The following is a 25391-nucleotide window of genomic DNA, read 5'->3' as shown; positions in this document are numbered from 1 at the left end:
TACAAGTGCTGTGTTTGTGGCAACAAACTGGAAGATAGAATCCAATATACTAGTTTGATATTATGCACACTGAAGTGTTTTATACTACAAGTCCAACTTCATGAGATACCCTTCTAGCAGATTATACAGAAAGAAAAGTAAAGCAGACATTGTTTGGTCCCTGCAGCTGGTTTAGTGATATCAAATGCTCCTAATGTCCCCAGGGCAGCCATGTTGGGTGCAGAGTGTCGGCTGTGGGCCAGCTACATTCACCTTGATATGGTGAAAGGTGCAAAAAAGCCAATTTTGAGATTAAAAATAGAGAATTAATGCACTCACAGAAAAATGTGTAGCTTTATTTTTTCCATAGATTAAATAAATATTGAAAGATGGCATATGTTTAAGTCTATGGTTTTCTTCTAGTAAGGCAATGTCACTGCATTGCAAGAAAATACTCACTAGTCCTACTGAACACTGTGTTATTTATTCAGGTTCAACGGGCATTTTAGATATGTTATTCCTGGTTACAATCACTTATATATGCTTATTATTGCTCACAACCTTATACATGTAGCCTAAAATACTGCCTTCTTTTCATACAAAACTAATTACTGTGAATAATTTCCATTCCATTGTGGTACAAAGCATACACTTCCTTAAACTGTCCTACAAAGGAGGGTGTGCTGACTGTATTTGGTATAGTAGGGAGTATGGAATTAACATTTCAAATTTATCATAACAAAATGGAGAAATGTTCAGTGATATAAAGTATTAAATACATCAGGGATGAGTATTGAATACTGAATAACATTTACAATGTCCTAAATCCTAAATCAACTAAAATTAAATGATATTATTGTTATCAGATGGTAAAGTTATGGCTAGGTAAGTCTGCTTTTCCGGGTTAGTGACATATGTCCCAGAAATGACAGTTAATGCACATTTATATCTCATCATGCCATCCGGATCACAGACAGATCTCCTACTCTATCCAAACCCTGTTTTAAAATATCTTTTTATTTTTAATGTTTATTCATTTTTGATGAATCTAATCTAATCTAATCTAATCTAATCTAATCTAATCTAATCTAATCTTCTGTTAGTAATTTTGTAGCATTTATTACAAGCATTTATAAATGTGTAGCATTTACTACAAGCATTTATTATGATAAAAAGATGACTTACCACCACGATATATCGAGGTCTGTACTGAATGGTTCCAAACAAACCCAATATGACGACTATTATATGTAGAAAATTTCCAAGAATTGGTGCCCACTGGAAGCCAAGGAAGTCAAAGATTTGCCTCTCTAACGCTGAGAGCTAAAATAAAGCAAAGAGAATCCATTAGCTTCTAACCCAAGCAGAATCACACCATTTTAATGTGTATCACACAGCTGGAAAAGTCTGCATATTTGGTTTCAATCACACATACGGACATCATCATCACTACCGTTGTGACACCCATTTCATGTCCTATTTTATGCAACTTCTCTCAGAAAATGTACTAAGATAACTAAGAGGATTATGACTTCAAGTAAAAATAAACTTTAAACCTATCTGGAGAGCTCAACATATATTCCTTAAATCATTTTCTGTAGTAGAAGATCCAGGCAGATATTTTAGAATATCATATTCTATGATATCAGTTCTTGATTTTTTTAAGTAAAATGATTGGCTTAGTATAACACACTTGGAAAAATAGCTACAAGCTTGAGTGCTAGAACTGGTATGATTTGGGGGAAAAATACAAAACCCAAAGTCTCCTACTCACCCCTGGCTTCCTTTAAGAAACACAAATTACCAAATCTGTTTGGTTTCTTTGCTTTCATTAGTCTGTCATTGACGATAATGACTAACCACTTTTTCAAAATGAAGCTTTCTCATTTATTTAGTTCTGGGCTCAAGGCTCCCATGTAAAACTAAGTTAAATCGTTCCTTTGAATCATATTTATTACCATCATATACCTACATGGAAATTCATCTTAGATTAGGTAAAACCCTTTTTGAATATGGAAATAAAAATTACAGGACCATTACAATCATAGACATGCTACAGTTTATTACATCTGCATTATACACAATTACATTTTAAACAATTACACAATGTAATAAAATATACACTTAAATAATCTGTGTATGATTTATGAAACAGATGAATTTCATATAGTCTAGTGAATGCCAAAAATGTCATTATCATATAAAAATGATATTTATTGTATTTTATATCTAAAACTTTTATAGTTCCACCTGCTGTGTTTGGACACTAATTTTATACATTTCAGACATTTTTCTAGATTTACTTTGATAAAGTAGTAATTTTAATAAAATGATCCAACAATTGGTTATGTTGATGGCCCTAGAAACCGCAGATTTGAAATCAAAATGGTACCCTAGGTATTTTTCTAGTTATGTGGCAGGCGTATGCCTGAATAGCTTTAATTTCCTTGGACATAAAGAAATGTCCTCCATCCAGTAAGCTGAATTTACCTTGGTTAAAATTCACCTTCAGCAAGCTGTGGAGGAGAAGAGAAATGAGCAAATGCCGAAAGACAACCACACCAGAACCACATTCATTTCATGGGTATTTCCTGATCATCAAGTGATCTGTCACTATGCCCTGCTCTCATGAATGGGAAGATGCACAGAAATGGCTAAAACACAAAATAATCACAGCAAGGTAAGAAGTAGAACCGTGTTTTTAATACCCTGTTTGTCTGCTTGTGACTCTAATTAGTTCCCTGGAAGCTTCCCCTAAAAATGCAGCAGTTTATTTATTGGCCCATCAGTGATGTAAATATGCAGTTTTTTTTTTATGTCCAAACGGGATGGATGTGCTCAGATAAAAAAGAAACCCTGAAGAGCAGCTGCAGGCAATTTATTCTGAAAAGCAACCCTATTTTAAAGCTGTCGCGCATCACAAAAACCTTTAAAGTGAACTTTTCAAACAGAGAAAAATCCATTTTCTTTTCTGTCAGAAGCTGCATGGATAGCATTCTCTTTTATGATATTAAAGAAAACACATATAATGAAGGAGAAGCCGCATTAACACCACTTATTAGGAAATCTGCATTCGTTAGCGGAGACACTATATCTATTAATATTTATTTTCGGATAACTTACTTAGAAATGGATTCATGGTGGCTTGAAATAGGAACACAAAAGTTCAGCAAAAAAAAAAAAGAAAAGAAAAGAAAAGAAAAACTAAACAAGGAGGGGATCACACCAAGGATTAAAAGAGAGGCAGCTATAACAGCTATACAAACCATGAGACCTAGGTTTCAGTAACTGACTGTTAATGAACAGGGTTTGAAATGCACGGGTTCTTACGTGAGGATTCTTTTTGATAAGTACAGTATGGTACTGTAAATGCATTTTCTCTTATGATTTTCTTAAAAACATTTTCTTTCTCTAGAGTGTATAAAACATACCAGATACGTGCTGATTGATAGTTTGTTATTGTAAGGCTTTCAGTCAACAGTAGGCTATTGGTAGTTAAATTCAGGTGAGTCAAAAGTTGTATTCGGATATTTTCAACTGTGTAGGGGGTTGGTGTTCCTGACCCCTGTGTTGTTCAAGGGCCAACTGTGTTGTATTTTAAAAAGTCAACCAACAGGGTGCCTGGGTGATGCAGTTGGTTAAGTGTCTGACGTCAGCTCAGGTCATGATCTCATGATTCATGGGTTCAAGCCCCGTGTCGGGCTCTGTGCTGACAGCTCAGAGCCAGGAGTGTGCTTCAGATTCTGTGTCTCCCTCTCTCTCTGCCCCTCCCCTGCTTGTGCTCTGTCTCTCACAAATAAATGTTAAAAAAAATAATAAAAAAATTAAAAAGTCAACTAACAACAAAAAGCCCTTCAAAGGGGCGCCTGGGTGGCGCAGTCGGTTAAGCGTCCGACTTCAGCCAGGTCACGATCTCGCGTGGTCCGTGAGTTCGAGCCCCGCATCAGGCTCTGGGCTGATGGCTCGGAGCCCGGAGCCTGTTTCCGATTCTGTGTCTCCCTCTCTCTCTGCCCCTCCCCCGTTCATGCTCTGTCTCTCTCTGTCTCAAAAATAAAAATAAAAACGTTGGAAAAAAAAATAAAAAAGAAAATAAAAAAAAAAAGCCCTTCAAAAATAAACAAAACACCACTGCATTTTTTACTTAATTATTTTATCTAATTTCCATGTTAAGCCATTTTGTCATTTAGTTTATAGGCAACTATCTTCTCTCTAAATGTCATAATCTCTAGAGACACCTCTTGCTGCCTTAGAGCTTGACATTAATAATAATGACCCAGGGCCACTAAGTGAAATTAAATGAGATCCAGGTTGCTTTGTTAGCTCAGAGAGAATGAGTTTATTTTAGAAATATCTCTGTCAAAATAGTTCTCATCAATGGAGCAGGCCTGGGAGTGCAGATCGGGTGAATCTCTTCCCAAATGCATGGTCAGTGACCTCAAGCTGGGAACCCGACATCAACCATTATGGCAATATATACAACATGGACATTGGGAAATGCTAAAAATCAAGAGTTTTGTTTGTTAGGAGAATCTACTGTTAAATATTACCTACACACCACTGCATATGACACCTAGAAAACAGTGGTTCTGATTCAGAAAGACACTGAAAGGAAGTGATCAAATGTTTCAGTGCAACACGAAAGGAAAGCGCCCAGCCCTGATGAGTGCTGAAGAATGGAAGACTCAAACAGGGCATCTGCAGAGACGCCATAGCAAAGAAAAGAATGACTGAGACATCTGAAGAATTTGAGGTTTAAATACATGTATAGAATTTAAGAAGATATAAGAGCAATAAGACACTCCAGAGAAAGCAAAAACCAACCAGTCATCAGTTTAAAACAACTGTGGGGGGGCACCTGGGTGGCTCAGTTGGTTAAGCACCCAACTTCAGCACAGGTCATGATTTCATGGTTCATGAGTCTGATTCCTGCATCAGATTCCGTGTTGACAGCTCAGAGCCTGGAGCCTGCTTCAGATTCTGTCTCTCTCTCTCTCTCTCTCTCTCTGCCCCTCCCCTGCTCAAACTCTGTCTGTCTCTCTCTCAAAAATAAATAAATGTTAAAAACAATTTAAAACAACTGGAAGCAGGAGGAGGGGTCAAGTGGTGGAATGGAATGGAAGTTTTTTTGTGTGTCTTGCATCCATGAAATACAGCCAGACCAACATTAACCATCCTGCACACCGAGAAAACAGATCTGAGGATGAACACAACAATCTGCACAACCTGAACTATAGGACTCGGCAGGTACATAGTGCAGAGGGGTGAACTGGGGGAGAGAGAAGCTGCAGAGGGCAGGAAGCTGTTTTTGCTTGTGGAGAGAGGATGGAGAAGGGGGTGGGGGGTGGGGGAGAGTACAGGAAAGCATCCCCCCACTGCCTGAAAACAGCTGGAGAGAAAAGAAAGTGTATGCAAGGGACTGAACAAAAAAAGGGAAAAAGAAGAAAGGAGAGGGTTTAAATTCCATCAAGACTCTATAAGCAGGGCATTTTCAGAGTCTGAAACTCTGCAGCTCGATACCTGGCGGTGCTCTGATAGGAAGGGCAAATCTCCAGGAGCAGAAAGCAAGGTCTGAGGGATCCAAGGGCCACAGGGGGAGAGGCAGTTCCCCTGCTGGGAGAACATTTGGTAGGGGTTGTGCAGCCACCCCACAGGCAAAGGTCCCAGCGGACCCTGGAGAACAACCACATTCACTGGTGCTGGAATAAGGATGTTAAGTGGGAAGCCTGGTGCCAGATATGTGTTGTGATTTCTCATAATCCCTGAAACGCTGCTGCTACACAATTGCATGAACTTTTTCTGGGGTGGGCTGATACCCAACCACAGTCTCTGGGCATCAGCAGCAGCACAGTCCTGTGAACATTCCTGAGGGATGGGAGCAGCACCTGGCCATTGCTCGATGAGACCCTCCCTCAGAAGGTCTGAAGGTGTCAAAGCTGCAGTCCCTCAGAAATGAGGGAGGGGAAGCACAGCCCCATCTGAGATAAAACTCAGGAAGGAGGTGCCACCTGGCAACCTGATGGCTTGGTTGCGGACAATGTAAAAGTGGGGAGTGGATGGAAGCCAGAGACAAAGGAGGGGTGCACGATTGCTGGTAGGGGAGAGCACAGAATTCTGATACTAGAGACTGGGTAGCTGGGTGATGCCATTTTGACCCCTCCCACACATAAACATACACATCTACATGTGCCACAACAATCCACCTCTGTAAGCTAAGCAGTGCCATCTAGTGGAGAACGGAGCTGCTACACTAAGCCCCACCCAACTGGGCCAAACTCGCTCTTCAGGAACACCACAAGTCTCTCCACCTGCTTAGTTTACAGATGACAAAGTGCTTCATAGTTTGACTTCTAGGGAAACTGATGGAATTTCGATCATAGTTCAGTCTGTTCACTGGGCCATCTATTCAACTTTTTTTCTTTTCCTTTTCTTTTCTTATTCTTGAATACCTAAAGAGATAAAATTTATTTTTATTTTCCATTTTTACTAAAAATATTTTTCTTTATTTTTTTCTACTATATTTTATACTTTTGTGTAAATTTTTTCAAATTCTATTTTACTTCCATAATTTCATTGTATTCTATTTCATTGTATTCATATTTTCCTTTTTTTTTCTTTTTTTATCTTTCCCTTTTTTCTCTAATCTATCAAGTTTCTTTCAATAACTGGGCCAAAACACACCTAGGATCTAGCATCTTTATTTGATTTTGTGTGTGTTGTTTTTAATTTTTTAATTTCAATTTTTCTACCTTAATAATTCCTTTTCTTCCTTCAAAATGATGAAATGAAGGAATTCACCCCAAAAGAAAGAACAGGAAGAAATGACAGCCAGGGACTTAATCAACACACACACAAGCAAGATGTTTGAACTAGAAAATAGAATCACAATAACAAGAATACTATCTGGGGTTGAAAATAGATTAGAATCCCTTTCTGCAGAGATAAAGAAGGTAAAAGCTAGTCAGGATGAAATAAAAAATGCTATTACTGAGTTGCAATCTCAAATGGCTGCCATGGCAGCAAGAATGGATGAAACAAAGCAGGAAATCAGCGATATAGAGGACAAACTTATGGAGAACAATGAAGCAGAAAAAAAGAGGGAGACTAAGGCAAAAGAGAACTATTTAAGAATTAGAGAAATCAGTGACTCATTAAAAAGGAACAATATAAGAATCATAGGGGTCCCAGAAGATGAAGAGAGAAAAAAAAGGGGTAGAATGGTTACGTGAGCAAATTATAGTGGAAAAATTTCCTAACCTGGGGAAAGACATAGACATCAATATCCAGGAATCACAGAGGACTCCTAGTAGATTCAATAAAACTGATCATCAACAAGGCATATCGTAGTCAAATTCACAAAATACTCAGGCAAGGAAAGAATCATGAAAGCAGCAAGGGAAAAAAAGTCCTTAACCTACAAGTGAAGACAGATCAGGTTTGCAACAGACTTATCCACAGAAACTTGGCAGGCCAGAAAGGAGTGGCAGGATATATTCAATGTGCTGAATTGGAAAAATATGCAGCCAAGAATTCTTTATCCAGCAAGTTTGTCATTCAAAATAGAAGGAGAGATAAAAAGTTTTCCAAACAAAAATAAAAGAAGTTTGTGGCCAGCCCTGCAAGAAATTTTAAGGGGGACTCTCTGAGGGGAGAAAAGACAAGGGGAAAAAAAAGACCAAAAGCAACAAAGACTAGAAAGGACCAGAGAATACCACCAGAAACTCCAACTCTACAGGCAACTTAATGACAATAAATTCATATCTTTCAGTACTCACTCTAAACGTCAGTGGACTAAAGGCTCCAATCAAAAGATTGGGTAAGAAAACAAAATCCATCTATATTCTGTTTCCAAGAGACCCACTTTATACCTAAAGACACCTTCAGATTGAAAGTAAGGGGATGGAGAACCATCTATCATGTTAATGGTCACCAAAAGAAAGCTAGAGTAGCCATTCTTATATCAGACAATCTAAACTTTCAAATAAAGACTGCAACAAGACATGAAGAAGGGCATTATATCATAATTAAGGGGTCTATCCATCAAGAAGATCTAAAAATTGTAAACATTTATGCTCCAAATGTGAAGTACTGAAATATATAAATCAATTAATCACAAACACAAACTCATTGATAATAATACCATAATAGTAGGGGGCTTCAACACCCTACTCACAGCAATGGACAGATCATATAAACAGAAAATCAACAAGGAAACAATGGCTTTGAATGACGCACTGGACCAGATGGACTTAACAGATATATTCAGATCATTTCATCCTAAAGCAGCAGAATATACATTCTTCTCCAGTGCCTTACTTGGTATCTTACTTGGATGTAAATTAAAAAATAAATAAATTATTAATAAAATGTAAAAAAAAAAACAACTGGAAGCAGTGATATAAAGAACAATGGCATCATTTCTAAGTGAAAGGTAAAGTAGGTAAGACTCTGGAAGCTATAAGAATATGATGAAGAAGGATATGTTTCTTTTCCTAATGAGATAAACAAAATAAATGAAATTAGAATCTTAAAATGGAAGGAAAGAAGGGAGGGATGGAAAGAAGAAAGGAAGGAAGGGAATAAAGGAAGGAAGGAAGGAAGGAAGGAAGGAAGGAAGGAAGGAAGGAAGGAAGGTAAGAAGGAAGAAAGGAAATACAGGGAGGAAAAGAGGGAGAGAGGATAGAAGACCAAATCAGTGATGCAAAGAACCAATGAAATTAGAATGGGGAGTTATTTTGAATGTAAATATGAAGAAGCCATTGAAACATTCTCCTTGAGTGGCAGAAGGATGGGAACATTGGAACTATAGGAAAGAAATGTAACCCTAGATCGTACTTGGGCCTGCATGAAAAATATTCCATATTCACTATAATGTAAATGTTGCTTACTGGATTGTAACTTTCAGAATCAAATTGTAGAAAGTCTGAAAGTCTTCTTTATGGTTATGGAACAAAACGTAAGTGGGATTCAACCATATAAAGCATATTTCTGTGTGTATGGCAAAGGGAATAGAGTGTGCTTTAAAATTCTTTATGCAGTGTCAGGCACTTCCTTTTACCAGGCTCCAAGGTGGGAATATTCCCTATAAATCTATGAATCATTAACTGAAACCCACATTAACCACACACACCAACAGCTCAAGAAGTATTTCTACTCCCTTATTTTATGTCCACACAATGAAGACAGAGACAAATAGGAGCACTTTTAAAATACAGTAACTTTCTTATTGATCCATATATTATGTTTAATGATACACATGGTATTTGGCTTAACTGTTCATAATTATTACTAATTATAAAAATTAATTTATACTTAATTAAAGAGCTGTAAAAATGCCAGGTGACCAAACATTTCCCTGGGCATTTCCCTAGTCTGGGTCTACACAATAAGCCTCTGCCCAAACATAAGCTGGGTAAGAATGTTCATTCTTGGGGTGCCTGCATGGCTCAGTTGGTTAAGCATCTGTCTTCATCTCAGGTCATGATCTCACAGTTCATGAGTTTGAGGCCTGCATCAGGCTCTGTGCTGACAGCTCAGAGCCTGGAGCCTGCTTCAGATTCTGTGTCTCTTTCTCTCTCTCTGCCCTTCCCCTGTTTGTTCTCTGTCTCTCTCTCAAAAATAAATAAACATTAAAAAAATTTTAAAAAAAGAATGTTCATTCCTAAGGAGTGAATACCCTTGGAGACTCAACTTCCCAGTAAGAAAAGTGAGCTGGCTTTTCACTCATTCCCCCTTGGACTTTTCGCCTGCTCACTGGAGTCAGACACGATAAAAAAGATCAAAACAGGGTTTTTCATGTTGGCAGAATCGTAAGAAAGCATTTGATCAAATCATAGTTTCACAAAAGACTGTGAATTAAAGCATATTGTACGACTGATATTCTCTTCTGTATAACTTCTAGCTTAGAGATTCATGCAGTCAGTATTTTATAACCATGAAGGATCAAATATTTCCTTAAAGTGGGAATTTAAAAGCTCCAATTAGCATCCCCATTAGCTAAATTGATATATCTCAGGCCATTTCAAGTAAGTCTTGAGCTATTAGGGTTTTTCTTTATGTCTGGGGAGTCCAGGTAGCTCTCCATGCTACCACCATCATCCTTGGTTCCTTTGCTCTGAAATCTCACAGTTACTCAAGTCCCAGAGGACTTTTCATGCTTGGAGGTGATAATGTCCAAGTTGTATGCCCACAGACCTGGCCTAGGCCAAATTATGACCTTTCAAGCTATATATTTCAAGCTATAATTTGTGAATGTTCTTTCATGGCTCTAAAAAATGATCAGTAGCATTTATATCATGATTCTATTTCATAGAGTCAGGTCACAGAGTTCTTGGAGATTTACCACTATGCTAAAGCAGGTACTATTCCAGAGAAGTTTCTATGTGTCTGTAGACAGGTAACTAAGCCTTAGGATGTACACAAACTTCAGTGGAGTCAAGAATTCTAGAAATGGCCTGCTTATGATTTGGTTCATCCAATAAAGACAGTAATAATGTTAAGGGGTTCATAATTTCTGCATAGTTTTGTATTATCTTTGGTAGGGGTAGATGGCAAGGTTATTCCAGTGAATGCAGAAACCAATCATTTAGTGAAATGAATAACGTCAAATCAAGTTTAACATCCTTTTTCTGTTACTTTACTTTTAGTATCTTCTCCAGTGGCTCATTGACCATTAGTATTTATGTAGCTAGATGTGGTGGAACTGTGGATGCTAGCAGGAGGAAGAGTATTTTCCTTAATGTCAAGTGTGATTGTTTAAGTTGTTCCTTGAACTAGCTTTATTGGGACTTCTCACAAACCTTCTTGCACAAACCTTTCCAGAAAAACTCTTTGAAATAGTATTAAAAATTAAAATTTGTGATGTAGGTCTTAGGATTCTGATGTAAACAGAGTTTTAAAATTACAGAAGTATCTATCAACAAGGCATAATGGAAAAGAAAGGATAAATATATCCAGTATATATACTAGGATATATATCATATATCCCAGTAATACCCTATTTGAAATGAAAATAGAAATAGGTCTTTATTTGTTGTCTAGATAAAATCACTTTCATGTCAATAATGAGGAAAATTACTTGGGCTGTGTGATATTTAATGATCAATAGCAATACTGAGCACTTATGTAGCTGTTTTTATTTTCAAGTTACCCCTTTAACTGAATTCAAAATACTCTGACTTTTTCAAGAAGAATTAGTTGAAAAATAATTTGTAGTAGTTGGTCTTTCTAGGGTGCAGAGATGCTTCGAATGGCAGGCATTTCAGAAATCATATGATACCAGATGATATATGAAATGATTAATGAATGCAATGTGGAAAGATTGGAGAGGAAAGCATAAAATAGTTTCAAAAATACAGTTAATCCAATAATTAGAATGTCATCAGTGATTTCTTTTAGATTCAGTTTTTTGAACCGAAAACCAATTATTTTTTCTTTTGTGTTAATTCACTCATTTGTTCAATATGTACCACTTAACAAGTGCGACGAGGTAGGTTCTGAGGGTACAAAGGTGAATGGCAGAATTCTTAGACTGGAGAAACTAGTGCATACTCTAGTGGGGGAAGAAAGACATAGATCAAAAAATTATGATGAAATAAATACACTACGGTATAGCAGTGTTCAAACAGCTATAGGAACACAGAGAAAAATGTTTTCACCTCTGCCTGGCATGACCAGCATGTTTCAGATATCTTTACGAAAGAGGTGGCTATTGAACATGGTTCCCAAAGAATGGTCAAATTTTTTTCATTCAAAGAAGAGAGCAATTACATTAACAATGAAATTACAATGAAATACAATGAAAGCATAAAGAGCAATTAATTAAATAATTAATTTGTTACATTAATTAAAGAACAATTAAAGCCAAAGGCATGGCATAACACTTCAAAGTGCCATAAAATGTCAATTTTAGTTCCACTAAATTTAAGTTCACTTTCAGAAATGTATCTTAATTGGATAAGTTGAGGCACCATTGCATAGTGTTAGGTATACAGACTCTTGAAACAGACTGGCTGGTTTCAAATCCTGGCTCTGTCACTTATTAACATGGGATCCTGGGCAATATCCTTAAATTCTCTGTGTCATGACTCCTCATCTGTAAAATGATAGAATCTATTTCACCATGTCGTTTTGTAGACTAAATGAGTTAATTATATAAGACACTTAAATCTGTGCCTGGTGTGAGTGCACATACACACACACACACACATATACACACGCTTCACATATGTGCATACATGTTTGCTCATATAAAGATGTTCATGAAAATGGAGCTCATAATGAAGGGGGATAGAAAACTAAGTGTCTAATATTATGAGATATTAAAAGTATATGTTGATATATTTATAAAATGAAACACTACATATCCATACAAAATAATGTAGATCAATAGGTACTGATAAAGAAACTGATCATAATATGTTGGACAAAATCACATGTACATATAATAAGCTTCTACTTGATAACAAGAAGCTAATTTCTAGTCATTCAATCAACATGTATTTTGAGACCCTATTAAATGTATGAAATGCTTCTGTGGCTATGCATGTAAATGTATGTGTAGAAACATACAACATTAAACCCATCTGTCTAAATTATGACTGAATAGTAGAATTTTGGTTGTTTAAATACTATTGCTATTCTAGTTTTTCTAAAAATTTTACTCAACAAACATGGATTATTTAAGAAAAAGATTTGTGCTTTCTCCCTCTGTCTCTCTCTCTCCCTCTCATTCCCTGTGTGTGTGTGCATGTGTGTGTGTGTGTGTGTGTGTGTGTGTGTGTGTGTGTGTGTGCCTTTTACTTTAATCCATGCAATGAAATACACATCACATCCTCTACAGCATACATACTGAAACAAAAGATCAAGAAGCAATGTTTAATCTTATGTGTGCCATCGTCTGGTCTATTCTATTGTATTTCATCGGCAGTGCTAGTCTAGACCAACTAAATTGATTTCCAACCTACCAGTTGGTCAAGAATTGTATGCTAATCTCTGGTATTCCACACATGCTGTGGAAGGGGCTTCATCAGGAGAAGTTGAAGAGCAAAAAGTGCCTGGCTAAAGAGTTTGTGACTTACCCTGTAAGTGTTAGGAAGCCATTAAGGGTTTTATCTCATGTGTAAGTTTCATAAACAGTATTATGGTTTAGAAAACCCCTCTGTCAGAGGTTTGGAAGTGTTTTTATCTTGTTTTGCAATGGGACTAGGGAGGTAATGGGGGTAAGGATAAGACTTGGACTGAAGGTAGGGCACGTGGTGGAATGCAATTTTCACATGAGAAAGGATGGAAACCTGAACTAAGAAGTAAGACCAGGGAAATCAGAACAGAGACAGTGTGGAAATATTCAAGAACCAGAATCTAATGGCCACTTCTATCTGAAAGGTGAAGGATAACCCAGGTCCGTTTGGCTTACATCTTTGCTCTGACCAAAGAAAATTGACTCAGTGTATGCTGTTACAATCATTGAAAGCGAGGAGGAAAATTACAATTTTGAACCTAATGTATTTGATTTCCTTACAGATCTTACACAGCATGAGATTACATATTCCAATGTAGGTGTTCCCTATCCTTTTTACCATTTTTTAAAGACTAATTACAACCTACTGTGGATGGTCCACCTGTAGACTGTGCACCTTGATAATGCCTCAAATCAAGGAACTGTGAACTTTGCCACTGAACTCAATATAAGTATGGAGACACCTTCCTCTCTGTCTGTCAAGACATGCATAAAAAGTTAAGTTAGGTTAAGCCAAATACCATTTGAATAATTGAAATAATAGTAAGAACTGGATAAAAAACATCCTGTAAGGAAATTTAAGCCTACTAAAAATAACTTCTGGGTTACTTACTGTTTGAGATTATCTTAATCACCACTCTTCTTATATCAACCCAGTTTAACTAAATATACGAAATTTCAAGCTCTGGGGTTTAATTATAAGAAATGAGTTTCTTACAATTAAGTAAACTTGTAAAATCCTTTGGCAGCAAACATTTTTCAGAAGATTCTTACATTTACCAATAGGTTCTTATCCAGAGAGGGGTTTTCTTACTTGTTTTCTAGGGCTGCAGACACTGATACTGATGTAAGACAAACTCATGCCATAAAGAATCTAGGGGGAGGATACTCTCATTCCTTCTTTCACACTAAGCCAGTAACAGTCTGGGTAAGAATTCCACAAAGATTAGGCAGAAGGGAATAATCTTTTAGTGTTTGGTCCAGGATGTCCCTTGATCTCTAAACAGTGTGATCTCATCATTTGATTCAGGTTGTTAGTATCCTTTTCCTGCCAGAAATTATCCCAAAGCCCAACTTGCCCAACTTTGCTAAGCAGAAGCTGACCTTAAAAATGCAGTTCCAGTCCATGAATAGCTCAAGCCAGGAGTAAGGCAACTATTTTATCAAAAGCCCAAAGTGCCAATTTGTTACAGAACAGTGATTGAAGATTGAATTTCAATCCTCCAGTGGAGCCATAATGGATCCAAGAACACTAAAGTTGAACCCCTAGGCTGGGTGACCTATACAATCCCACAAACAGCTGGCGGGAACATGCCTGCCGTGGCATTTAAGACTCCCATGGAGGTTTCACTTAAATGGCAACCCAGCATGAGAAGACGGAAGAGAGGGTTATGGGCCAAAAGTTTCTTTAAGGGCCTTTTCACATTTTTATTTGTAGTAGAGACCACCTGCAAGAATGCCTTCTTTAAAGAATTCCTTTAAAGCATACATTTTTTTTTTTTTTCAGCGAGAAGTACATTTTTCATTTGGGAATGAAATGTTTATTGTACACTCTAATTTTCAAATGAGAATAGCTTCTCTACAGCATAAACACTTTGACATGTTCAGGATTTTTTTTTTCTCTACTATTTTCTAAACTTGAACATGTCAAAGCGTTTATGCTGTAGAGAAGCTGTTCTCATTTGAAAATTAGAGTGTACGATAAACATTTAAGTAATAAACAGTTGATGGTGTTAACCTACTTTAATGCCATCAACTGTTTATTTTTCCTTTTGTGGTTATCTTTGCCTACCTCTTGCTCTCCTAAATGCACTGTGTAGTAGCTGCTTGAGTATCTTGCTGCTGTCCATATTCTGGGAAGGGTGTGGGTAACACTGACAATGAAGCATATCCTTGATTGTAGAACGAGTGAAAACCTCAGACGATGTTTGAGGTGTTTCTGGTGTGGCTTGCATTTTACTTTCTTCTTCACAGTTATCACTGACCAATAACTATGACCCAATTTGGTGAAATGGTCTTCATTAACTTGATTACTGGTGTCTTACATCTTCAGAGTTTCATGGACAAACTGATTTAACCACTTTTGAATCATCCTCAGACTTTTTGGACAAATGTTTCTCAAAGGACCAGAGAAGCTTGATAAGCCTCTTAGCTTCCAGTGTTTTAAATCGTAAGTGTACAAACAGACTCAAGAAAACAGAGTCTATCCTATGATCTGTCTTCTGGGCCTTCTGTTAGTGACCAGGGTTGAGTAAGTGTTCATTTTCTGCGCTCCAATGCAGCTATGTGGATCATACGGAGATACGCTTTCAACATCTTGAGTTTTTATCTCAGCCACACTCATTCCCTTGCTTCTACTGAGGATCTGTATTTAAAAAGTTCTTTGTAGGGATCATGCTTTACTGCCCAATTTTATGTACAGTTAATATAATTACTGTTCTATACTGTGGCTTAACATGATATTAGTATTACAGAACGTATTTGTGATGCTTTGACCTATGTTTCAAAGAGCTTTATATTTTATTTTATTTTATTTTATTTTATTTTATTTTATTTTATTTTATTTTATTTTATTTTATTTTATTTTATTTTATTTTTTGGGGGGGACAGAGAGAGACAGAGCATGAACGGGGGAGGGGCAGAGAGAGAGAGGGAGACACAGAATCGGAAACAGGCTCCAGGCTCCGAGCCATCAGCCCAGAGCCTGACGCGGGGCTCGAACTCACGGACCGCGAGATCGTGACCTGGCTGAAGTCGGACGCCCAACCGACTGCGCCACCCAGGCGCCCCAAAGAGCTTTATATTTTAAAGGAAAAGAAGGACTGTTGTTTTAGAAATCTATTTCCATTTCTGATAAAGTTAGGGGAAGTGAGCGAGCTAATATTTGCCTATCGCCTACTGTGTGGTAGGTATTACATATATTATCTCATTATAACCTAATAAAAAACCCTATGAAGAGGGTATTCTCGCTTTCATTTTACATAGATTTAAAGGGTACCTAACACACTCAAGAAATACGGCTAGTGGTATGAGAATCAGCATGAGAACCTGGCTCAGTCAGGCTGCAGAGTCTGGACTTTTTACACATAGTATGGCCTTGCGCTAAACGTTTACATTAATCCCTACGTGGTTTGAATATTTTACTAAAAATATATAGGTACAGTTTATAAAGTTCACAGACATCTCATTTGTGCCTCCTTCATGAATTTACTTTCTGATCTGTGGTAGCACAGTTAAAAGAAAAAATTCGATAATTTATAGAAAGAAATTCAAAAAGACAGATAAGATTTTCTCCTGCAGGAACATGAAACAGGCGTACTTTTCTGTATTATTTCTGCTAAGTACATCTACACATCTCAGACATCACATTTTAAACAAGCGTAAGTCTCCAAAAGGTGGAGAGAAGAAGGTAGAGCAGTTAGCAACCTCAGGAATGATGAGACAGATGGTGATTTCTACCCCCTGCGTTTTCCTTTTGCTGCCTATACTCCCAGCCTTGGAACTATAAGGCTGGTAACTCAGAAATGCCAGTGAGTGCAGACAAAAAAGTTCCTCAAAACTTGTTTTCTCTACCCCAACGACCAGGAAGAGGGCAATGGTAGCTTAGGAAGTTAGAAAACTTTTAGGCAATAACTGCTACTCCGGTCAAACACCACAAAACAGAACAAAACAAACAAAACAAAACAAAACAAAACAAAACAAAACAAAACAAAACAGAAAACAAAACAGCAGCTATTCATTGAGTGATGCCAAGTAGGCTGAGCGAGGAGCCTAGAATTCTGCCCTGGTGAAAATGTAACAAGGCAAGAGTGGTGTCAGGGAAGTTCAAATAGTGAGCTGAGACTTTCATCCTTCCAGCCGATAGTGAGTCCCTTCCACCTTGGGGTGACAGTGGAGACCACTTGGGGAACTGGAACCTCCACTCTGACCTGATAGTAATGAGGCATCTCTCCTTTTCACTCTTGGGGAAGTGTAAGATGAAAACTAGTGGAGATGAAGGCTTTCACCAATGCCCAGAGGTAATGAAGCTACTCCCACCACAATGCCAGTGGAGATAAAACTCCCACTGACACCCAGCAGTAAAGAGTTATCAGTGCAATTTGAAAGGTAAGCATGCGTTTCCACCTGTCTTGCTGGAGAAGTGTCACCAAAAAGACAGTTAAAACAGAAGGTTTAAATAAGACACAGAGTCTCATAACATAATACAAAGTTGTCCAGGTTTTAAAGACGCTTGTCATACCAAAACCCAGGAAGATCTCAACCTGGATGAAAAAAGATAAGCAATAGATGATAAAACCAAGAACAGAAATATGTTAAAATTATCTGACAAAGATTTTAAAGCAGTCATGATAAAAATGATTCAACAAACAATTATAACCATACTTGAAACAAATGAAAAATAAGAAAGCCTTAGCAAAAAATAGAAATTCTCAGCAAAGAAATAGGAGATATAAAGAACCAAATGGAAATTTCAGGACTCAAAATACACTAACTACAACAAAAACCTCCGTGTATGGGCTCAACAACAGAAAGGAGGGGAGAGAGGAAAGACTCAATGGAGTGGAAGCTAGAACAATAAAAATTATGCAATTTGAAAAACATAGAGAAAATAGATTTAAAAAAATGAACAGAGACTCAAGGGCCTGTGAAACTATAACAAAATATTTAACTTTTCTGTCATTGGACTACCAGACAGAGAGGAGACAGAGGGTGAAACTGAAAAAAAAAAAAAACACTTGATGAAGTAATGGCTGAAAACTTCCCCAATCTGGCAACAGAAATAAATCTAGAGATTAAACAGGTTGAGTGAGCCTCAACCAGAATAAATACAAAGAAATACAAAGAAATCCATTATGCATCATAATTAAACTTCTGAAAACTAAAGACAAGTAAATTATCCTGAAAGCAGCCAGAGAAAAACAACACTTTAATTATAGGGGAAGGGGCCCTGGGTGGCTCCGTCGGTTAGGCATCTGACTTCAGTTCAGGTCATGATCTCACAGTTCGTGAGTTTGAGCCCCACGTTGGGCCCTGTGCTGACAGCTCAGAGCCTGGATCCTGCTTCAGATTCTGTGTCTCCCTCTCTCTCTGCCCTTCCCCCACTCACACTCTGTCTCTGTCTCTCTCTCTTTCAAAAATAAACATAAAAAATTTTTTAATTATAGGGGAAAATAATTTTAACAACTTATTTATCACCAGAAACTATGGGAACCTGAACAAATTAGCACAATACTTTTCAAATACTGAAAGAAAAAGAACTGTCAATGGAGAAACTCATACCCAGGAATAATATCCTTCAGGAATTTGTGGAAATCAAGACCTCCTCAGATAAGGAATAATTGAGAAAATTTGTCATCAGCAGACAAAAATTCATCCCCTCAAAACATGGCTAAAAAAAGTTCTCTAAACAGAATGGAAATAATCAAAGAAGGAATGTTGAAACACCAAGGAAGAAGAGCACAATAAGAAAAAATACCGGTAAATACATAGACTTTCCTTCTCCTCTTGAACTTTCTAATGTATATTTGATGATTGAATCAAAATTTGTAACACTGTTGCGGTTCCAAATATATGTGGAAGAAATATTTAAGATAATTATATTATTAAAGGGGTAGAGTAAAGGGAGAAATGAGGTCAGGTTTCTGTACTTCACCTGAACTGGTAAAATGATGACACCAATAGCTGTGGTAAATTATGTCACCATAAGAGAATCCACTAAAAAAGCTCTACATAGAGATATACTAAATGACACTATATATAAATCAAAATTGAATTCTTAAAAATTGTCCAAGTAACCCACAGAAAGGCAGCAAAAGAAAAAAGAGAAATGAAAAAAGTGAGAACAAACAAAATTAAAAAAGAGTTAGAATTTCAATCCTTAGTATATCAAGAATCACATTAAATGTTAAATGGCCTAAATATATCAATTAAAAGATAGAAATTGGCAAAGTGGATTAAAAAATCATGACCCATCTGTATGTTATCTATTAAAAAAAACTCACCTCAAATTAATGACATAAGCATATTACTGGACTTATTTTTTCAACTCAACCTGGGAATCTTTGTCCTTAAATCAAGCATCTTGTCCAATTATATTTTTTGTGATTAATGATATGTTGTTGTTTTTACTATTCTAGTTTTTTATTTATTTTTCTTGCCATTTCCAGGCTTCATCTTTCTACTTTATTTTCTTCTTTTGAAATGATCATTTTTTTCCATTTTCTATTTTCTTCCCTTTTTAGTTTCAAGTGCATGGACTTTACTTCTTTTTTTTATGTTTATGTATTTATTTTGAGAGACAGTGCAAGCAGGGGAGGGGAAGAGAGAGACAATCCCAAGAGAATCTGTGCTGACCGTGCAGAGCCCATCCTGGGACTCAGTCTCATGAGATGTGAGACCATGACCTGAGCCAAAATCAAGAGCCAGCTGCTTAGCCAACTGAGCCATGCAGGCACCACCCCCCACCCCCGCAACACTTTTTTAAATGTATAGTTTTCTACTTTGACATTATTATTGTTTGTTTTATTCAGTCAATGCATATGATTTTCCCACTTATATTCCACCACCTGCATATCACTTATTTTTGTCTCTAAGACCTTCTCTCGGGCAAAACTTCTTTTTTTCCTGAAAAATACATTTTCAAATTTGTTAAATGAGGGCATCTTGGGGGCAAACTCTTTCCATTCTTCTTCACTTGAAAGTATCTTTATTTCATTCATACACTTCAAAACATTTCCAATTAAGTATATTTCTCTCTCTGCACATTAAAGAATGTGCTGGATTACAGTGGTGCTAGTAAGAAGGGAGCTATTGTTTAATTATTTTTTCTCTGAACACAATGTCTCCTTCCTGCCCCACCAATAGATATCAAAATCTATGTTCTTGAAATTTGGAGATTGATTATAATGTATCTTCATTTGGATGTCTTTTAATTTATCTTTCTTGGTAATTCTTGGTGTTCCAGCATCTGACGAGTGGTGTTCTTCATCAGTTCCAAAAACTTCTCAGCTAAAATTCTCTTCAAACACTTACAGCTGTCCTAATCTGTTTCTTTTTTCCTACCAGAAATCTATATAGGCACATAGAACTCCTCATGATATCTTCCTCTCTCTTCATCTTCTACATTTCCTAACTCTTGTTTTTCTCTCCTGCATTCTGTATAATATCCTCAAAAATACTTTCCCATTCATCATTTTCCTCCATTCTTTAGAATTTTCTGAACTCGTCCATTGGGTTTTTAAAAATTAATATTATGTATTTTCTGTTAATTATATATGGTTCTTTTCTCAAGTATGCTCAGTCATTTTGCTCTTTCCGTATCTCAAACCTCTTTTACTTCTTTGAGTATACTAATTTCTATTTACCTCATATTCTATCTCTGATATCTTTGTGGATTTAATTCAGCTTGTTTAATTCACTTTGTTTTTTTCTATGGCTTTACAGGTATGGTATCTTGGTTCTCTGTATATTCTGAATTGTTGATTTTTGTCTTGTTCCTTGGAACATTACCTTTGGGAAATTTTGTGATTTGTTTTGAAGGTAGATAACCTCCAAAAGGATTTTTATTTGCTTTTAGATTTTCGTTTGTATTTCCTAGGTTCTTTGAGACACACATAGCCTACTACCACTTACAATTCAATTCTCTGCTTATAGATTTTTTGGATCACCCAAGAGGTGTGAACTTAGTTTATAAATATAATTTTATGAACATTCAGAAGAAATTCCATCTAGTTACCGGGGTCGGAGGCAGACAACTTTACTCGTCTTTGGTTGTGGGAAGATCTAGTTCTCACCTTGACTTTCCAGCTATAGCCCTTTTTGGGTTCCAGCTCTAGGAAAACATTCTGCTATGAAGAAGACTCATGGAAGTCTTGGGCACCGAAGCTCAGGTTTAGAAAAACTTAGTTTCTTGTTAGCCCATTGATGCAATTAAAACATTTTTAAATCTGACATTGGCAGTTGTTTTTAACAGCAGTGATGTTCTGGAGAACTTTTGTACTGTACTGCCAGAAATATGTCTTCCAAAGGTGTTTCTGATCTCAAGTATTATATTGCCTCATTACATCTTCCTCTTACGGAATTACAAAGAAAAATGTCTTATTTCAAGGAAACAAAATTCCACTGATATGCTGTATTAGGACATTACTGACATAGGTCATCTTTATGCTTTGAGACAAAGTGGAAAACTGCACTCATCTCCAGCAAGTGATGTTATTTTTTAATACCAAACATTGGAACAAATAAAAGTATAACTCTTCTTTTATAATAGTGACTAAAATCTGGGGCGCCTGGGTGGCTCAGTCGGTTGAGCGTCCGACTTCGGCTCAGGTCATGGTCTTGCAGTTCGTGAGTTTGAGACCTGCATCCAGCTCAGAGCCTGGAGCCTGCTTCAGATTCTGTGTGTGTGTGTGTGTCTCTCTCCCCCTCCCCTGCTTATGCTCTGCCTCTCTCTGTCTCTCAAAAATAAAAATAAATGTTAAAAAAATAGTGACTAAAATCTGATTTTTCGTTATAAAGCTATGGGTTTTTAGAAACTCATGGATGAGATTGCGTTAAGTAGAAAAAATACTGCATGTTCATTCTCATTACATAAACATTAGAGGGCAAAACTGTAGCATCAGATATAAGGTTTTAGTAATCCATGGACTGGATTGGCTTATGTTTTTATCAGGTAGCAAACACACGGAATATAACAGGGTTTTGCATGTAGTGGTTGTATGATAAATATTTGTCTTATTTGACAAATGTTATTTTATCATTTTATTAATATTTATAAATATTATTTTCTTCTCTTTAGAGAAAGAGAGGGTGGGTTTTTTTTCTTTGAGAGAATTTGCAGTGAAAATATTTGGTCGTAGGCAACCTTGCTTTAAATCATGATAGATTTAGTAAATAAAATGGGTATTTAAATATGTTGAATGAAATAAGGGGAATGGTTTGACAGGTGAAGGAAAGGTGTTTGTTTTCTGACCTGGGACATAAGGGAAATAAAAAGACAAATAATGCAATGATTTTAGTGGTATATTTTTGTATTAATATGATACAAATGGTAGTGTAAGTCTTCTAAATATACACATGACACTCTTCCCTGAATTGTCAAATTCTACATAACTTTTACATGGAAGGGGATTTGGGGCTCTTATTTCTTTGTCTCCACCACAACTGCCACCATCTGCTTTTCCTCTTATAGTCATCTCTCCATGGCAACACATATTGATTTACCAGCATGATTGCAATTGTATGGCCAACTTTATGTAACCCTGTACTGGCAACCATGAATCCCGCAATTTTCTCTTTCTACCTTTGCATTCCAAGTCACCTTCCAGGGGCTGTGTTGCTGCATTTTAGGGCACACATAGAGGGGAGACGTGGTGTTTTTTAGTGAAAGGTGCCTTTTATCCCAGCAGCTGTCTCTGGGCCAGAACTTCTCCAGCAGTTCTTTTGTAGAAGTTAAGACCTGACTGGCAACTGCAAGTTTACATACTTGTCAACAGCATTAACTGAGATTTTAACACATCAAACCAGACAAAAGAGAAAAGCAGCCTGGCTGGCATCAGGTTCAGAAATAGCACGTTTCTTTTTCTTTTGTTCCACCTAGTGCCAGTCAGGATACAGTTTAATGAAAACTGGATGCTTCTTTACTCACTAAATATTGACATCTGTAATAGCATAAAATGTGAATGAACTGCTTTTCAAAACTGGACTCACTCATCTTTATAGTTCAACTAAGAAGAGCATGCAGGGGCACCTGGGTGGCTCAGTCAGTTGAGCATCCAACTTTCACTCGGGTCATGATCTCCAGGGTCTTGAGTTCGAGACCCGCATGGGCTCACTGCTGTCATGGCCAAAGCTGTCAGCACTGAAGCTGCCAATGCAGAACATGCTTCAGATCTCTATCCCCCACTCTCTCTCTGCCCCTCCCCTACCCGTGCTCTCTCAAAAATGAATAAACATTTAAAAAAAAGAAGAAGAGCATGCAGGCGTTGCATTACAACAGATTGCCATGCAAAGAAATCATTAAACTCTCTGGATCCAGCATACTATATTTATTCTAATAGCTACTAAAGTAGTCAAAATAAATCTTTAAATAAATGAGAAAAGAAAGCCATACTTAGAAAGCAAAACAGGACATAGAGCTGATTATGATACGTGAATGTAGCTCAAACAATGACAAGGTCCTTGCTCTATATTTCCTCAATGATTGTGTATCTGTTGCACTCCAATATTTAGAACAGGTCAAATTCAATAGTTGCAGGTTGAGCAAATGAATTATGTCCTGGCTCAAGGCATACGAAACTCAATGGACAGACCCACATCCTCAACCACTTTGGTATTTTGCACGTGGTAAGACTTGATTAAAAACATGCAAAGAATTGTGATCAAAAGTTAATTCTTCCACCCAAATAAAGTAGAGGCACATCGAATATTTGCAAGTGAGAGGGTACTCAAGCCAACGATGCAAGATCAAACAAAATGTACATGGCCAGCACTATCTCTGATATAAGGCTTATCTACTATTATTTCAAGAGTAAGCATGTTTTACACATTTCCCATCTGACTTCTGCATACAAAAGTCTTCTTCCTGAAACTACTGGCAGAATGACTGGTTGGTTTTTACAGTGATATACCCCTGTTGTCTCTGAATGCAACTCAAATTACAAATTCATTTCCAAAGGTCTCAAAACACCTGTTCACACATAATAGCTTTTTGTCCTCGCTGACCTTTGCAGGCTGAGTTAAAAGTCTGTAAGTCAGGAGAAAGCCCTATTCCAGCACCATACACTCAAACAACACGATACTAATTTCTCTTTGTTTTAAAGCATCTTCCTTATTTTTCTCCTTTATAACAATTGCTAAGGCACAAATAAGCATTATTCCCATCGCTCTTTTGTTTTCCCTCTTCATCATGATTCAATTGCATTGATATTTCAAACTAAGCTAGTTTGTGGTTAAGCAATAACAACAAATACCAAAAAAAATCCCACAAAAACAAAAACTATGATCATAAAACTTTCTGTTCAAATTACAGAAGTCCTAACAAAAAAAGATACTGAACTAAAGTGAAGTTGAGGAGCCTAGAGACTCAACTTTTGCTCTTTCTTTCAATCAATCCATTCCATTACCCTCTATCCACTAGGGAGGAACATCATTTGAAAAATACTAAAGTAGATGATGAAATTTTATTCACACATTACAGAGTAGCCACTGATGAAAGTTTTCTTCAAACCATTATTCACCATGGAACTGTGCATAAACAATTCAATATAAAAATGTTTTGCTCTCTAAGCATGGGGCCATAGTCCATCCAAAGTTCACAGTTAAGTTGAGGAAATGGGCAAATAAGTCAGCCATACAAGTACTGTGGAACAGTGGAGGGGAGCAGCAAGATGACATCAGGACCCCAGCAGATAATCAGTAACTCCAAAGTCTGGGACTCCAAGGTCAGGACTTAGAAACAAAATAAGGAATTTACCTTGTTCACCAGGCAAAGGCATATTTGATCTGTTCTTGTATATTTTCTCCCCTTCCCACCTCCTATACTGAGGCAATCCTGATCTAAAAATCTGTAAAATCCTTTAGAATGTATAGCACATCTAATTTTCTAGGAATGCATTAAACGCACCAAAATCTTTTTCTTTGTGTAAAATGTAATGCTCATCTTGCCTCAGGGAAGTTGAATAAATATGACTTTTCTTTGAGCACCTTACTCTTTTAAAATCATTTCCACTGTCCATCTCTGGATAAACATTGTTTGAGTATTTTTAACTGTGTCTCATTGCAGAGAGCGTTTCAAAGTCTAACTCCAATTCAGCCACTGCCAATGATGTTCTAGGAACCGATTTAGGCAATACCAGAGGTTTAAAACAAATAGAGAAATCATTATTTTCCTAAGAAGGGTTTAAAACCTAGTAGGGATGAAAAGTCAAGTTTCCAAATGACAAAGCAGGATGAGATAAATGAGGTGTAAACCAAATTCTGTCCTAGTTCAAAGGAGAAGATGGAATTATAGATTCTTGAGCGTTGTCCATATTTTTCAAAAGGAAAAGGGGAGGTGGTGTGAAAATAAAAAGGTGGACAAGATTTAAAAAATGTTTTACTTATTTATTTTGAGAGAGAGAGCAAGTGAGCAGGGGAGGGGCAGAGAGAGAGAGGGAGAGAGAGAGAAAGAGAGAGAGAG

The 25391-nt window shown here is 37.0% G+C and overlaps 1 protein-coding gene across 1 annotated transcript in view; it reads right to left on the bottom strand.

Annotated features, from left to right (window-relative positions):
- Nucleotides 1–25391, bottom strand: part of NKAIN3 (sodium/potassium transporting ATPase interacting 3) — a 616620-nt gene that overhangs the window by 296828 nt on the left and 294401 nt on the right. The window contains exon 4 of the mRNA XM_023248646.2: nucleotides 1165–1302. Coding sequence (XP_023104414.2) covers nucleotides 1165–1302 — 138 coding nt within the window. The remainder of the gene's footprint in view (nucleotides 1–1164; nucleotides 1303–25391) is intronic.

This window comes from Felis catus, chromosome F2 (genome assembly GCF_018350175.1).
Source record: "Felis catus isolate Fca126 chromosome F2, F.catus_Fca126_mat1.0, whole genome shotgun sequence".
Lineage (NCBI taxonomy): Eukaryota > Metazoa > Chordata > Mammalia > Carnivora > Felidae > Felis > Felis catus.
The sequence above is the reverse complement of the archived record's forward strand: the minus strand, read 5'-3'. Positions and strand labels throughout refer to the sequence as shown.